We start from the raw sequence: 14,880 nt of genomic DNA, 5'->3' as shown, positions 1-14,880 counted from the left end.
CAATTTCAACTGTATTAATGAATAAATATGTATCTGAAAACATTAAAAATAAAAATATTTTTTATTTTAAGTCAAAGACAAACTTACAATTGTAAAAAATGTAATAAAATGTGAATTTGTTCTATCGATCCGCACCCTATTATTACATATATTTTATGGTCATATTTATTATTAATATTTAGTTTATTCAATTTTCTAAGCATCACCTAAGCGATTTTTGACAAATTCATAGTTTTAATATTTTTTATATCTATTTTAAAAAACATCGATTTTTATAAAAAATATAAATGTGTATAACTTGAAATCCTTTTTATTTATATCAAATCAATTATTTTTATAAATATAAATAAAATATTTATATTAATATAAATAAAAAGGATTTCAAGTTATACACATTTATATTTTTTATAAAAATCGATGTTTTTTAAAATAGATATAAAAAATATTAAAACTATGAATTTGACAAAAATCGCTTAGGTGATGCTTAGAAAACTCAATAAACTAAATTTTAATAATAAATATGACCATAAAATACATGTAATAATAGGGTGCGGATCGATAGAACAAATTCACATTTTATTACATTTTTTACAATTGTAAGTTTGTCTTTGACTTAAAATAAAAAATATTTTTATTTTTAATGTTTTCAGATACATATTTATTCATTAATACAGTTGAAATTGTAAATTATCATAAAAATGTCTCAAATTGCAAGCTTCGTATTTTTCCGCTAGGTGCCTCTTTAAAAAAGGCTCAGTGAAGACTTCGCCTTAAGGCCAAACAATATTTTCTATCCACTCGACATAGTGTGAAACTCTGCTATAAACACCGGGAGAATTTTTAAACCCACAAAACCTTCCAAAAGATGTCACTCCAACCAGTACGTAGAGTGGAAAAGTTTTATCACAATCGTGCTCCTGAAAAATGAACCAGTTTTAACAATAGAAAATTCCATATTAAAATGTATTAATACCAAAAATAGATACTTAAATATATTTAGTATGAAAATAGCTAGAAATAATTTTGAAAAAATAGCATCTACTAAAAATAAATTTGCAAATAGATCGTACTACGGTTTACAGAGACATTTCACAGCATGATTACTCTCAAATCAAATTTAATAATGCCCTAGAAAACCATTATCAGACCCATACTGTTCTAATGAAATCTCGTACCACATCCAGATTTGTTCCGATTTATTACGAGGCGGAACTATGTGCGTGAGGCGTCTGTAGTTTTTTAAGTCTGGGAATGTCTCTGGAGCAGTTACACAAGACTAAGGTCACCACGAACTGAGTTTCCCGATTATAATTCTTTAAAATGCTTGTAAAAATGATTGTTAAAAATGTCTGTTAAAACGCTTGTTGCCTTAAAATGATTAGAGTGAAAACCAAAACAAATGATGAAAAAACTGAAAAATTAAATTAAATATAAAAAAGCACCGACTAAATTGACTAAAAGAAGAACGGAGCGACTAAATAAAGGTATTTTATACTGTGTATAAAGAGGCACAGCATCCATATGTGGAAAGCATTGGGGTAGATTAGGACTGACTGAGGAGAATTGGGATGTTTTCTAAATGCGATTAACACCCACACTGGGTTGTAATTCTAATGAAGATTTGATATTGAAGTGTAAAATAAATATTTTTTACCTACACTGTATAATAGTAGCTAAGGGTGGAGGTGCAGTGGCGCACCCGGGGGGGGCAAGGAGCCCTGCCCCCCCCCCCCCCAAACATGAAAATTATCAGAATGATTTTAAACATTGAAATTAAAAGGCAATAAACTATACCTTGGGCTTAGACAAATAAAAACACGGCAAAAAAAAGATTTGTAATTATTCTCCAGCACCCTTTTTAGAACCCTTAATTTGAACTAAAACACAATTTGAAAAACATTAATGTTAATATTCACACTGCCTTTAATCTTAGCGGTAGGTAGGTGGCCCGCCAAATATCCTAGACTGAGGGCCCGTCTCAGGATGTGGGGGCCATGGTGTAGGTACACCGAGTACAATAGACAAAAGACCGATAAACGAAAAATTAGGCTGTGTTTTGTTGAATAGGTTTGTGTATAAGTTAAATGCAATAATACTTTTTTTGACCATTTTCAATTCATATTTTGGAACCTCAATAAAAAAACCAAAAATTGACGATAAACATTCGACAATTTTTTTTTCAGTGGAATTTTTTTTCAATGGAATTCGGCATAAATGTTATAGCTCTCTAAACCAAGCGGGTAACACAGCCGATATTATTTGAGTAATGTTTTAGCATACTAGGCGCACATGTCCAGCATGGTCGCTGTTAGTCACTTCCAATCCGCCAGTTGCTGATGACACGCTCAACGGTTACCCCCACTATGCCTCCAATTTAATAAAAACTAGGAGAAACTGTAAAAATATACAGCCATGTATTGTGAAAATATGTAAAAATAATTATATGAAGAAGAAAAAGAGCCTATGGGACTAATTTATATTCCCCTCCTTGGGCCCCCCAATATTAAATCCTGAGTGCGCCACTGTGGAGGTGGGTTGTTAAGATCCGCCATAAATAGCCATAATTGGTAGGTAGGTACCTTTGGTAAAAGTTGTAATGGTCCTCCAGAATCACCTTGACAAGTGTCTTTACCACCATTATCTAAATCGCCAGCGCATATTTGACTTGGAAGAATACCCTTCCGTAGTAAAAATCCCTTTCGTATCATACTCTAAAAACCACAAAATAATATTAACAAAATAAACAGAATAAATATTTTATATTAAACGATTTTCACGGCACAGTCAGATAAGTGGGGTTAATGTTTTGTTAATTCTTAAATTCAATATATGTACAATAACTCTAATAATCTCTTTTTATTTGAATATATTGGTTGACCTGTCAATAGATTAAGTATTAATATATAAACTAAGAGCAATATAAAATTATGTGGATGTAGATGTAATCACCATTAAAAGGATTTCAAGTTAAACACATTTATATTTTTATAAAAATCAATGTTTTTTAAAGTAAATATAAAAAATATTAAAACGATGAATTAGTCAAAAATCTAAACGTTACAAAATTGAAAACTTAAAAAACTAAATTTTAATAATAAATATGGCCATAAAATATAATGTAATAATAAGATGTGACCCTGCACAAAATTCACATTTTTTTCAATTATTGTAAGTTTATCTTAGAATTCTTTTCAATGTTTTCAGATACATATTTAAATTCTAATGGATTCAAGCTCTGTACTATTCCATTTAAGTCGTTTTTTGCGACCCGGGTTTCGCCTTTCGGCATCTTCAGGCGTCGTGTACACTCGTTGTGTGTACACACTTGAGTGTACACGACGCCTGAAGATGCCGAAAGGCGAAACCCGGGTCGCAAAAAACGACTTAAATGGAATAGTACAGAGCTTGAATCCATTAGAATTTAAATTCAAATTCCATCAAGTACCTTCGGTCGAAAGTATTAATATTAAGATACATATTTATTAATCAATACAGTTGAAATTGTAAATGATTATCAAAAAAATGTCTCAAATTGCAAGCTTCGTATTTTTCTGCTAGGTGCCTCTGCTGGCATGCCCCCCCCCCTTAAATGAGGTGCGAGTATAATGTTACTAGAGACATCTAGTGACAGATTTACGAAACCTCGCAATTAAAAAATAATAATTACTAAATTTCCTTCAAATGTGTATTAACCAATTCGCAAGCAAAACTGATATCATAACCGAAAGAATAAACTTGCAAATTATAAGTAAAAATAATCATTAACACTGATCAGATAATTCCTTAGCATGCTTAATAGTTAAATTAATGATACATCGACGACCTTATAGAAGTAAGTTTTATTGAATTTCAAATTTTAAAAACGTCGATTTTTATAAAATAAATATTGAGAGATTTTTTCCTCTTGTATATATTATTTACACCGAAATGAGTTTTTAAAAAAATTACGTATTATTTTCGGCATAGTTTAGTAACTAATATAGTAATTGAGTTTCCAATTAATAGTTTCATTTATATAAGTGTCATATAATAATTAAAAATAACACATATCCGTACTAAATCATAATAAATATTTTTTTAAATTAGTTTATATGATGTCCTCAAAAATATTCATATTACAATGATTATAAGGTGAAAAATATTTTGGAGAATACAGTTTGTATGAAGATGTTGAATAGTAAAGTATACACTTACCCTTAGGGTTTTATTACATTGTTTTGGTGATATAATATCCAATTCTACTTGCATCATTGTCAGACTCCCTTTTTTGCTGTCTGCAAACATAAATATAAATATGATGGCAATAAGAACATAAAAATGCACATTGTGACCAGTCCTACAGATAGAGAGGATAATGAATGACCTAGGGCAGTAGTTTAAATTATATATGTAAGTGCACTGCTTATTAACTTAATCTTTAGTTGAAGATTTAAGTCTTAATTAAAATTAAACTATATGTACACTGAATAAAACTTGATAGCATACGTAATAATGATCTTATGTATTGATAACGAATTAAATTGTAAGTAAGGTAACCATAAAATTAAATCATGACAATGATTAACGAACACTCAATGTGAATAATGGTCTTGCATATCCTTGGAAAGTTTGTATGTTATTTTTAATTTTAAGCACGATTCCAGCCTGATTCCAGTTTCTCATCAATAAGACGACTTCTCAATTTATTCTTGATTTCATCTCTAGAAATCTCTTTACTAACCACAAAACTTGCTATATTAACATTATTGGAAGATTGTATTCAGCAATTAAATACAGAACTTGATTTTTCTCGACTCTTCTAAAGTTCCTCAACTGCTTTCTTCTTTGCATCACCGACAGAATATTTATTGCGAAATGGCGCGTGTTTAGTTGTAAAGTGTCTCTCTAAATAAATTTGAATGCGTCAATTTTTCCCGACAAATAATACAGGTCGGTAGGCCATTTAAGTTTTGAAAAAACGCGAAAGTCTCGGTCCATTCAACTTTAAATTCACGGTTTTCGTCTTCCGTTTTTCTTTGCTTCTTCTTTATAGCCATGTCAAATAGGGCAGGGGGCATTTGTGGCAGAGTCGCAGTCAAGAGGCCAAAGAGGCTCGCTGGCTCGCGAGTCGCGGTTTGCCGACCTCTGACGTAGGGCCTAGACAATGGTACCTCGAAATTAAAATAAATATCTACCCTTAGTTAAATCAAGGGCTAGGTTAGTATCAAATAGAAAAAATATGAAATATTATCTGTTCAAGACGTAATGGTTAACAATTATTAAGGTTTTCAAAACAAAACATATTAATTATATTATTAAAAAAAAATTATTGACCCATAAAATAAAAATTATAAAATTGTGTTTACCGAATGCAGTTTTTCCAAATCCAGATGCGACAGCTTTATTAAAAATTATTTGATCAGCATCAAGGCAAGCGATTGATATTGGTCCAGACAAGTCAATAGAATTGTCCATTTTCATCAGGCCAATATCGTTATATCTAAAGAAAACGATTTATAAAATAATTAATTAATCATCTGCTGCAAAATTCATGTTGTTTTTCAATGTACTTATGTACGATTATGAGCAAGGATCGGATGTGTTAGAATTATTAGTTAGATGAATGCTTACAACCATTTCTCGTACAAAAAAGTGGAGGCCCATAACATATTCCTTGTAGGAGTGAACATGCTAATTTACTTTTAGATATGATAGACATCATTTGCCGTCGATTCACTGTTAGGTGGTCTCCCCTATCTCTTTTTGTGAACTTGGTTAGTTCGTCGATCTAGTGGCAATCATTTTAATATGTAAGAATATACAATACTACACAATTTCTGTAAGATTATATTTTATGTATAGCCTCTTTACCAGTTTGACAGTTACAGCATTACAGTGTTAATATAATGAACATACAACGTATTCTTTTATTGTGAGTGCCAATGTAATGGGCATTTACAATGTAGATCGTAAACAGATAAAATAATAAATATGTTATGTGATGATATTCCAGACGAGGTTTATAATTATTTGTTGATAATAAGTTTACAAATACATTAAGATGTGTGAGGAAGGTAGATATATAAGGTTGTCTTAGAAATATTTTTATCTTCTTCTTCGGCCACATCCGCCCCTCAGTTGGAGCATATGGACACCATGAGGCGCCTCCAAGAAACCCTGTCGCTTGCCAGTCTCCTTGCATCGAGTGATACCATAAATAAGTAAATATATATTATCTAACTTGGCTGGAGGCAAGTAGTCAGGATGCTTGATATGTTTAATCAGATTTCTCTCTTGAATAATATCTTCTTGTTCTTCGTTTTCGAATGTCGTGGTTCCTAGAAGCACTTTCTTAGGACGACCTCTGTAAATAATAAAAAAAAATTAAACTATACCCATTCCCTGCGGACTTTTTAATTAATATTTAATTACCACATTTAAATAGCATGCTAATTATATATAATGGCCTCCTGATGGGCAACGCACCAGTTGCGTTGGACGCAGTAAATGGCAGTGAAAACGAACCCATTCAATAAATTAATGAAAAGTACAACGGGAGTGTTTCTGAAAATTATTAGCATTGTGTGGGTGCTTCATCAACTTATTTGAGTAGATTTTGCTGTATACGTTTTATTTACCGTGCTATAGAACTATTAATAGATACAGTGGCGCACCCAGGATTTAATATTGGGGGGGGCCCAAGGAGGAGAATGTAAAACAGCCTAATTTCTCGTTGTCTATTGCACTCGGTGTACCTGCACCATGGTCCCCACATCCTGAAACGGGCCCTCATGCTAGGCTTGGCGGGCCCTCTACCTACCGCTAAGATTAAAGGCAGTGTGAAACACTACATTAACGTTTTTCAAATTGTGTTTTAGTTCAAATTAAGGGTACTTATACATAAGAATTGGCGATTTTCAATACATCCACTTTAATAATGGAGCTGTCGAGTATCGACACATAATAATCAAAAAATATATTGCACAATTATATGATCATCAGCCGGGGTCAATCCAATGCTGGATGAAGGCCTCCCCAAGCTTTCTCCAACTCTCTCGGTCCTGTGTCGTTCGCTGCCACGTACTTCCGCCGAACTTTACCAGTTCGTCAATCCAGCGGCTTTTAGGGCGACCCTGTGGCCGTTTCGTACCCCTTGAGTACCACTGGATGACAGCATTTGTCTAGCGGCCGTCCTTTCGGCGAGCAATGTGCCCCGCCCATCTCCATTTCAGCTGTTTGGCAACGTCTATTACATCGCGTACTCTTGTCTGCTTCCTAACCCATTCGTTCCTCTTACGGTCCTTTCGCGTGATGCCCAACATGCACCTCTCCATGCCTCGCTGTGTGACTCTTAGCCTTTGGACATCTCTCGTGTTGAGGGTCCACGTCTCGCAGCCATACGTGAGCACGGGCAGCACACATTGGTTGAACACCCTACGCTTAAGACATAATGGTAGGTCACTCTTGAAGATAATATTCAGACGTCCGAAAGCACTCCATTCCAGCTTTGTTCTTCGAGCAATTTCATCGTGCATGCTTCCGTCTATGGACACCTGCTGTTCGACATAGACGTAGCTGCTAGAGCATCTAGAGCATAGAGCGTAGTACAATTATATAAGTAATTGAAAATGTTCATGGCCAAGAAGTATATTAGCGCCGCAGGCGACTTTTTTTACTATTAAAGCTAATTTATTATGTGTGTTTATCTGGTCAACCTGACACGCCGGGCCCCCCACAGCCTGGGCCCCCAGGCTAGAGCCCTGTCAACCCTCCTTAGCCATGACCTACACCACTCCGGAATTCGGGTGGACACCGAGAATTTTTTGACAGTTCCATTAGGGATTGGGTTTCTAAAAAAACCTGACATTAGTGTTTCGAAATTTTTGTGTTTTTTTTACCAGTGTTTTTATTTGTCTAAGCCCTAAGGCTTATTGGCTTTCAATTTCAATGGTTAAAATCATTCTGATAATTTTCATGTTTGGGGGGTGTCAGGGCCCTTTGCCCCCCCCCTGGGTGCGTCACTGTAACCACCTCACTTCAGTGTGAAAAAGCAAACAATCGTACTTAGCTTCCATAGAAATGCAAAGTTTTTTTTTAAAATGCCTGTTTTTAAAGGTTTGGATTAGATGAAATTTACCATATTGGTCTAGTACAGGTTTTAGCACTGCTGTTATGTTTTCGAAACTATAGATTCTCTGTGTAAATAAAACAGTGCGTAGATATAATGTTAGGATTTCTTGTCTTTGCGAGGGTAACAAATCCTTTAAATGAGCCTAACATTGACGGAGCACCATCCATACAAATTCCTCCACGATATTTTAGATTTTAGACGCGTGCGATCGATTCGGCAACATCAAAATCACATTAGATCTTTCATCGGCTTTCATAATGTCACGAAGGACTTTTTCGGTTTTCGCTATGTCGCGGATTTTTCTGCTTTTATCATTATTTTCGCGGTGCACATGGAACAAGCCAGCGGTGCACCGGTTAAGAACCACTGGTCAAGAGCCACAATATTTATGCTGAATTCCACCGAAAAAATGTTTTTTTTTTAATTTACACCACCACCGACTGTGGTGGGCATGCCCCCACATCATGAATGTTTGGCGGGCCCCCTTACCTATCACCAGGGTTAAGGGGAATGTGATGTTCTACAGTAGTGTTCCCAAATGGTATTCCGTGGATATATCTATATTGTTAAATAATTCCCTTGAATTCTTGATTTGTCGGACCTCATATCATATTATCGATCGTTATCATACTATAGACCACTGGTCACGACCCCCTCTTGTGGTAGCCAAGTTGCATTCGACCCATCGATATTGGATAAATAAACATTTTTATTTTTCTAGAAACACTAAAAATAATTGTAATATAAAATGATACACGTGAATTATTATCATGTAGTTACGTATATCATATTATTTTCATCATACTTCATATTTTTTATGTTAATTTTGATGAAGTAGTATCTATAGCGCCACATGTGATTTTTTTTTTATAATATAACAAATTTCTGGTGTGTGTTTATCTCACAATTAGACGAGCCGCCACGCAGGGCCCTCTTAAGCCCGGGCCCCCAGGCTATAGCCCTGTCAGCCCATGGTGGTGGGTGTAGTCGTACTTTTCGCCAAATTTTTATCGTCGATTTTGGGTTTTTTAATAGTGAAGTTCCAAAATATTAATTGAAAAAGGAAAAAAAAGTATTATTGCATTTAACTTATAGGTGCATAAACCTACCCAACAGAACACAGCCTAATTTCTCGTTTATCGGGATTTTTGTCTATTGCACTCGGTGTACACCACTCCGGAATTCGGATGGACACCGAGAATTTTTTTGACATTTCCATTAGAGATTGAGTTTCTAAAACAACCCGACATTAGTGTTTCGAAATTTTTGTGTTAGAAATTAAAATCTAAGAAATTTTTCTAGAGGGTGCTGGAGAATTTCAAATATTTTTTTTGCCGTGTTTTTATTTGTCTAATCTATTGGCTTTCAATTTCAATGTTTTTGGGGGGGGGCAAGGCCCCTTGGCCCCCCCCCTGGGTGCGCTACTGAATAGATACGTAGGTATATTATAATAATATCTAATGAATATGTTTTATTTCAATAGCTCATAGATTAAGTTAAGACAAAAAATTCCAAGAAAATAGAGAATGTTGTGAAATACACCAGATTATTGTAAATTATTCACAATATTGATATTTGTATCAGTAGCTTGATTGAGCCATTGTTCCTACTAGAAAGTAATATAGTTTTAAACAACTCACGTTCTTGGATCATTCAGACAATGTGCTGCAGAAATGATCCACCATGGAGAGATTAGAGATCCACCGCAATTCCACTTAATTTCTGACTCATCATTTAATTGAAATCCTATCAATGCCTAATAACAAAATAATATAATTTAGGTAGACAATAATAACATTGTTTATGATTTTGGTTCTGTTTCTTATAATTAATAATATGTATTCAATGAAGATAACAATAATTATGTTTGATAATAGAATTGCAGCATATTATAATATAAAGCTTTAGTTATTGCATTACAAATAATTACCATATGTGGGAATTCCAAAAGGTCGGCAGGAACTCTTTCTTTTGAACCATAAAGAAGTCTTTTACATTCTATTTTTTTAATTCCACTTTTTCTGCATTCTATTATAAAACATAAAAAAAATACGATAGTAGTTATTAATCAAAATGTTCGATGTATGTGAAAAATCAGACCATCAAAATCTACACATTTTCGAACTCATTTAAAGTTCAAGCAAGTAAACGTTGATAGTTTAGTGGACATATTTTTATTTCTGCTGCACTAATTAAATAAGTATGCGTGTTATAAATGGCAGTTAAATTACCTATAAGGCAGATGTTTATTTCAATTGTCCGTTTAATATGACATATAACGATATAATAATAAAATATAACGGGCATTAAATATTTTATGTGTACATATACCTTAAATCAGTGGTCCCCAAACTTTTTATCGCCGCGGACCGGTCAGCGTTTGATAATTGTACTGCGGCCCGCTGACGGGGGGACGTTGATTGTTTATATTTTAGATTGTTTTGATTTAATAATTTTAATTTAATTGTATTTAAACATACCTTCAAAATAAAATTCAGTTACACCAAAAAATGAATGTAAAGTGATTTAACATTTTAACTCACTAGAACGTTAAATCAATCTGAGCTTGTTTCTTTGCAACGAGATGGATCTATTTGGGGGTAATAGGAGGTAATGACACCCAAAATATAAAGAAAATAATTTAATGATCTTTGGGCGGCACGGTACCATTTGATCCACGGACCGGGGGTTGAGGACCAATGCCTTAAATTATGTAAGGTTAAAAATGAACGGAAGTGATAACATCCCGTATATTTTAAGTCGACATTTTGTTGAGGGATGTCACTACAAACGTTGCTCAAAGAGATGATATTGTAGTGAGATGTGAAAGCAAACGTGATTTAAAATAGGTATATTGAAAGCTTGAAAATATTAAAATGTCAGATAGAGGTCAGTGTAGGTTGGAAACATTCTATAAAAAAAAAATCTGAGGAACGATTATATTTTAAACCTTTTTGAATTTCGTTTTCATGTCTGAATCGGATAATAATAGTACATTTAAGTCGATTACTAAATGACCGTATTTTAAGGCAGTAATAACATAACATAAGTTTACTCCCTTACCTTCTTTTGCTCTGTCGCCGACGGCTTCAAAAGACATATTCACACTATTCAATATAATTAAAACAGTAACGAATGAAATAAAATGAATCTTATGATTCATTGTCAAATTTTATTTAATATACTTATTAAATTATTTTTTTATAAATTTACCGATATAGGTATGTATTACTTCACTAATTAATCTATGATAGCCATACGCTTGGGAAAATCATACTACATAATATGTTATTTATATTTTCATTCAGTAAAAACATGATAGCTATTCATAAATATACAAATCTACGCCGAAAACAAAATTAAGATAAAATAAGCATTTATGAGTAATGAAATTTACTTTTTTATTTCAAAGTTAAAAATGGCACAGTCAACTGGGAAAACTCTTACTAAGTGTAAACTAAACTAAACAAATTACTTTTTAAAACCAGCGTCATTATTTCTTTAGCTATGTTGGTTGCTGATTGGATACTATAATATAATGTACAAATACTTATCATTTTGAGGTGATTATTCTAATAGAGTAGAAAATAATATACACTGGTAAGTGGTTGGAGTATACTCAGAACAATGTTCTGACATTTATATTACAGGTATTTCACTGAATCAATTCCTGCAATAGTCATCATAAATACTATAATTATACAACTATTATCTAAGGCGAGGTTAACGTTTTTAGCAACAAAAAAAAAAGAAAATAAGGATTTCAAGTCATACCCGTTTATGTTTTCTATAGACTATTCCTAAAATACGATGTACCTCTTAATAATATTGTTTTTTAATTGTGTTTATTTTTCAATTAAATAAAATCATTTTAATATTTATCGACCATATTGATCATATAAAATATTTAGTAAAATTTATTAAATTGCAGTTTTATTAGTATAAATAATATATTATTATCATATTCCAAATATACTCATTATAAAAATATATAAAATAATAAAAAACACTAACAGTAACCTTTCACATAAAACTATTTTTTTATATTTTTAAGACCATACCTATAAATTTGAACGACACTATAAGCAAGAGAAACGAATGTGTTAGGAAGCAGACACCTAGGTGTACGCGATGCGAATAGACGTTGCTAAACAGCTAATATGGAGATGGGCGGGGCACATTGCTCGCCGCAAGGACGGCCGCTGGACAAATGCCGTCATCCAGCGGTACCCAAGGGGCACGTAACGGCCACAGGGTTGCCCTAAAAGCCGCTGGATTGACGAACTGGTAAAGTTCGGCGTAAATACGTGGCAGCGAACGACACAGGACCGAGAGAGTTGGAATAGGCTTGGGGAGGCCTTCGTCCAGCAGTGGATTGACCCCGGCTGATGATGATAAGCAATATAAATGTACAATACACAATAAATTATAAAATATAAAATATAAACATTAGGTTTTCAATAAACATCTCCTTTGTTGAGTTACAAGAAAATAAAAAAACTTTTTTTGGCTCTCCTGTAAAGTTACACTTTTGTAGATAGTGTTGTTTGACACCCTTGAATACCCACGTATTTGTACAATTAATCTTTTACGAGGTATTTACCACATATTTTTATATGTAGTTAAATACTAGTGATTTATAAATTATCAATGGTATCCGAGTCAACGCGAAATCTCTTCAAAATTTGTATACTTACTTATGACTAAACCATTAATTGTAATTATAATAATATGATTTATTAATAAAATAAAATTAAATATATTATATTTCTCAACTTAGTGTTGAGAAGTATATTCTATATAATATACAAAAATATGAAACACATATAAATATAAATCAGTGAATAAACTCACGAAAGAAAATTATATTGTATTAATTATTCTGTTATTAAGTAGGTACATATTATTTTTATTTTACTTGTTCCAGAAACTTGTATATCATATCTATACGCTGTATCATGTACCTCTAAGATTATGAATATATTGTTTAATGATCACTAAAAAATAAAATAATTATTGGACATTTGTTATATAGAAAAAAATTAGATACACTATATTGTGAATATAAATAATGATTGTTGAAATGTGCAAAGAGTTTATTTAAGTGCGGTAATTAAATGCCATAAGAAATCGATTACAAATCGCGACGTCATGACGTTCATTAGATTTTAAAAATTCTTATATAAATCAAGAATTTTAATTTTTTTTAATTTTCAAACTAGAGCAATTATTAACAAAACATATTTTATTATATAAATGTATCATGTATTATAAAATAGCTAAATACTACATATTCTAATAAATTAATGCTTTCGGTTTAAAGGTATTTATATGTTTGATGTATTCATTAAAATTAATGTTTTTTTATTTATAGAACTGTGTGCGAAGAAAGAGGGCGATAAGTCAAAAATCGGTACTTTTCAGGAGAGGCAAAACAAAATTTGCGTTTTTGAGATTATTCTTAAAATTGCAATTAAACCGAAAATAATCATTTTTTTGATTTTTTTTTTTTGCAATTGTCTATTAAAATTGATATACTATGTCATAAATATAATAATATGAGATTTTCAATAGTTGTGGATTTTACTATATTTTTTTGACATATCCCTTTCTTCCTTTCGTATTTTTTAACAAAGAATATAAATCGAAGACTTATCTCTTTTGACATGTAGGTACAAAAGGTGTGATTTTATTATTGTTTTATCATTTAGTGAGAATTCAAATTATTTTTCCCCTGCAGACGGAGCATATGGATTATTATAATGTCTATCATGTAATCTGGCATTTATTATTGCAGGTGTAAGATGTAATAGTTTAGTACTTTCATAGGATATAGGTAGCTGGATGAAGGTTATTATTTAATAAAAATATATTTTTATTTTAATACATTTATATTTGAAACAATATGTACAAATTTAGTTAAAAATCAAACCATAGGACATATCATTTTATTTTAATACATTTACATAGTAAATCTTCTTCTTCTTCTTTCACCCTGTCACGACCCAGCGTTGGGGCATAGGGCAAGCACAAGTTCGCGCCACTTCCCCGGATCCATCGCCAACTCTTGCGCCTCCCGCTATAACAGACCTGCAGCGCGTAAATCGCTTTTCTAGCACCGCTGCGGGATGAGGGAGGGCCGGCCACGACGACAGAACCCTTGAGGCTGTGCCACAAGGGTACGAAGTGTCGCACTCTTTTGCGGCATTACATATTTGACAGTTAGAAATAATACCTAGAACATATGTTTTTATTTTATTATGTTTATATAGTAAATAATAGTTACATATTTGACACAGTTAGAAATAATACTTCAAGTACATACATAAAAATACTACTTTTCAAGTCTTTCATGAAAATTATCTGGGTTCATATACGGTATATTTATCTGGGATTGACAAGCAAAACTTATGACAGTCTTTATACATATCCCCTACCGGCCCAACCCAACCCAACCCAACCTTCACTACACATTCATAATATTATGTCTGTCTGGAAATCGTCTAAGACGATTCATTTAGCAAAGGTTTCATATCGATTGGATCATTTTTTTTAAGTTTGTTTTTTAAAACGCTGTGTGGAGACCCTAATTTTGTAGTACCGCACTTCCCTTAATTTTAATAGAATGTATTGTCACCAAATTAGTATATGTGTGTAGATACCGAATTTGAAGACTGTTGGATTACAGAAAATACGCGAAAGTTGAGCGTGACGGAAAAACGTGATAGAGAAAAAGAAACCCGTTTTCAAGATTTTAGATCATCTTCTTA

General features: G+C 32.6%; 1 protein-coding gene across 1 annotated transcript; it reads right to left on the bottom strand.

The window, feature by feature from the left end:
• Window positions 1–770: 770 nt before the first annotated feature.
• LOC147067201 (serine protease snk-like) lies at window positions 771–11,210 on the bottom strand. Its single transcript, XM_085954861.1, has 8 exons — window positions 11,174–11,210; window positions 10,041–10,138; window positions 9,751–9,866; window positions 6,221–6,343; window positions 5,346–5,479; window positions 4,195–4,274; window positions 2,580–2,711; window positions 771–917 (listed from the first exon to the last, which is right to left on the bottom strand). Exons 1-8 carry the CDS (start codon window positions 11,208–11,210, stop codon window positions 771–773), a joined length of 867 nt encoding a protein of 288 aa, XP_085810987.1.
• Window positions 11,211–14,880: the final 3,670 nt, after the last annotated feature.

Source organism: Rhyacophila brunnea, unplaced genomic scaffold (genome assembly GCF_057557595.1).
Source record: "Rhyacophila brunnea isolate RB1 unplaced genomic scaffold, BYU_Rbru_1.0 scaffold_4, whole genome shotgun sequence".
Lineage (NCBI taxonomy): Eukaryota > Metazoa > Arthropoda > Insecta > Trichoptera > Rhyacophilidae > Rhyacophila > Rhyacophila brunnea.
This window is presented reverse-complemented; position numbering and strand designations above follow the sequence as displayed.

Coding starts and splice junctions, on each gene's coding strand:
- LOC147067201 (XM_085954861.1), bottom strand. CDS start 11,210: ATGTCTTTTGAAGCCGTCGGCGACAGAGCAAAAGAAG. Junction 5,480..6,220: donor GACTACTTGCCTCCAGCCAA/GTTAGATAATAT, acceptor CGTTTTCTTTAG/ATATAACGATATTGGCCTGA. Junction 4,275..5,345: donor ATTTGGAAAAACTGCATTCG/GTAAACACAATT, acceptor TTATGTTTGCAG/ACAGCAAAAAAGGGAGTCTG.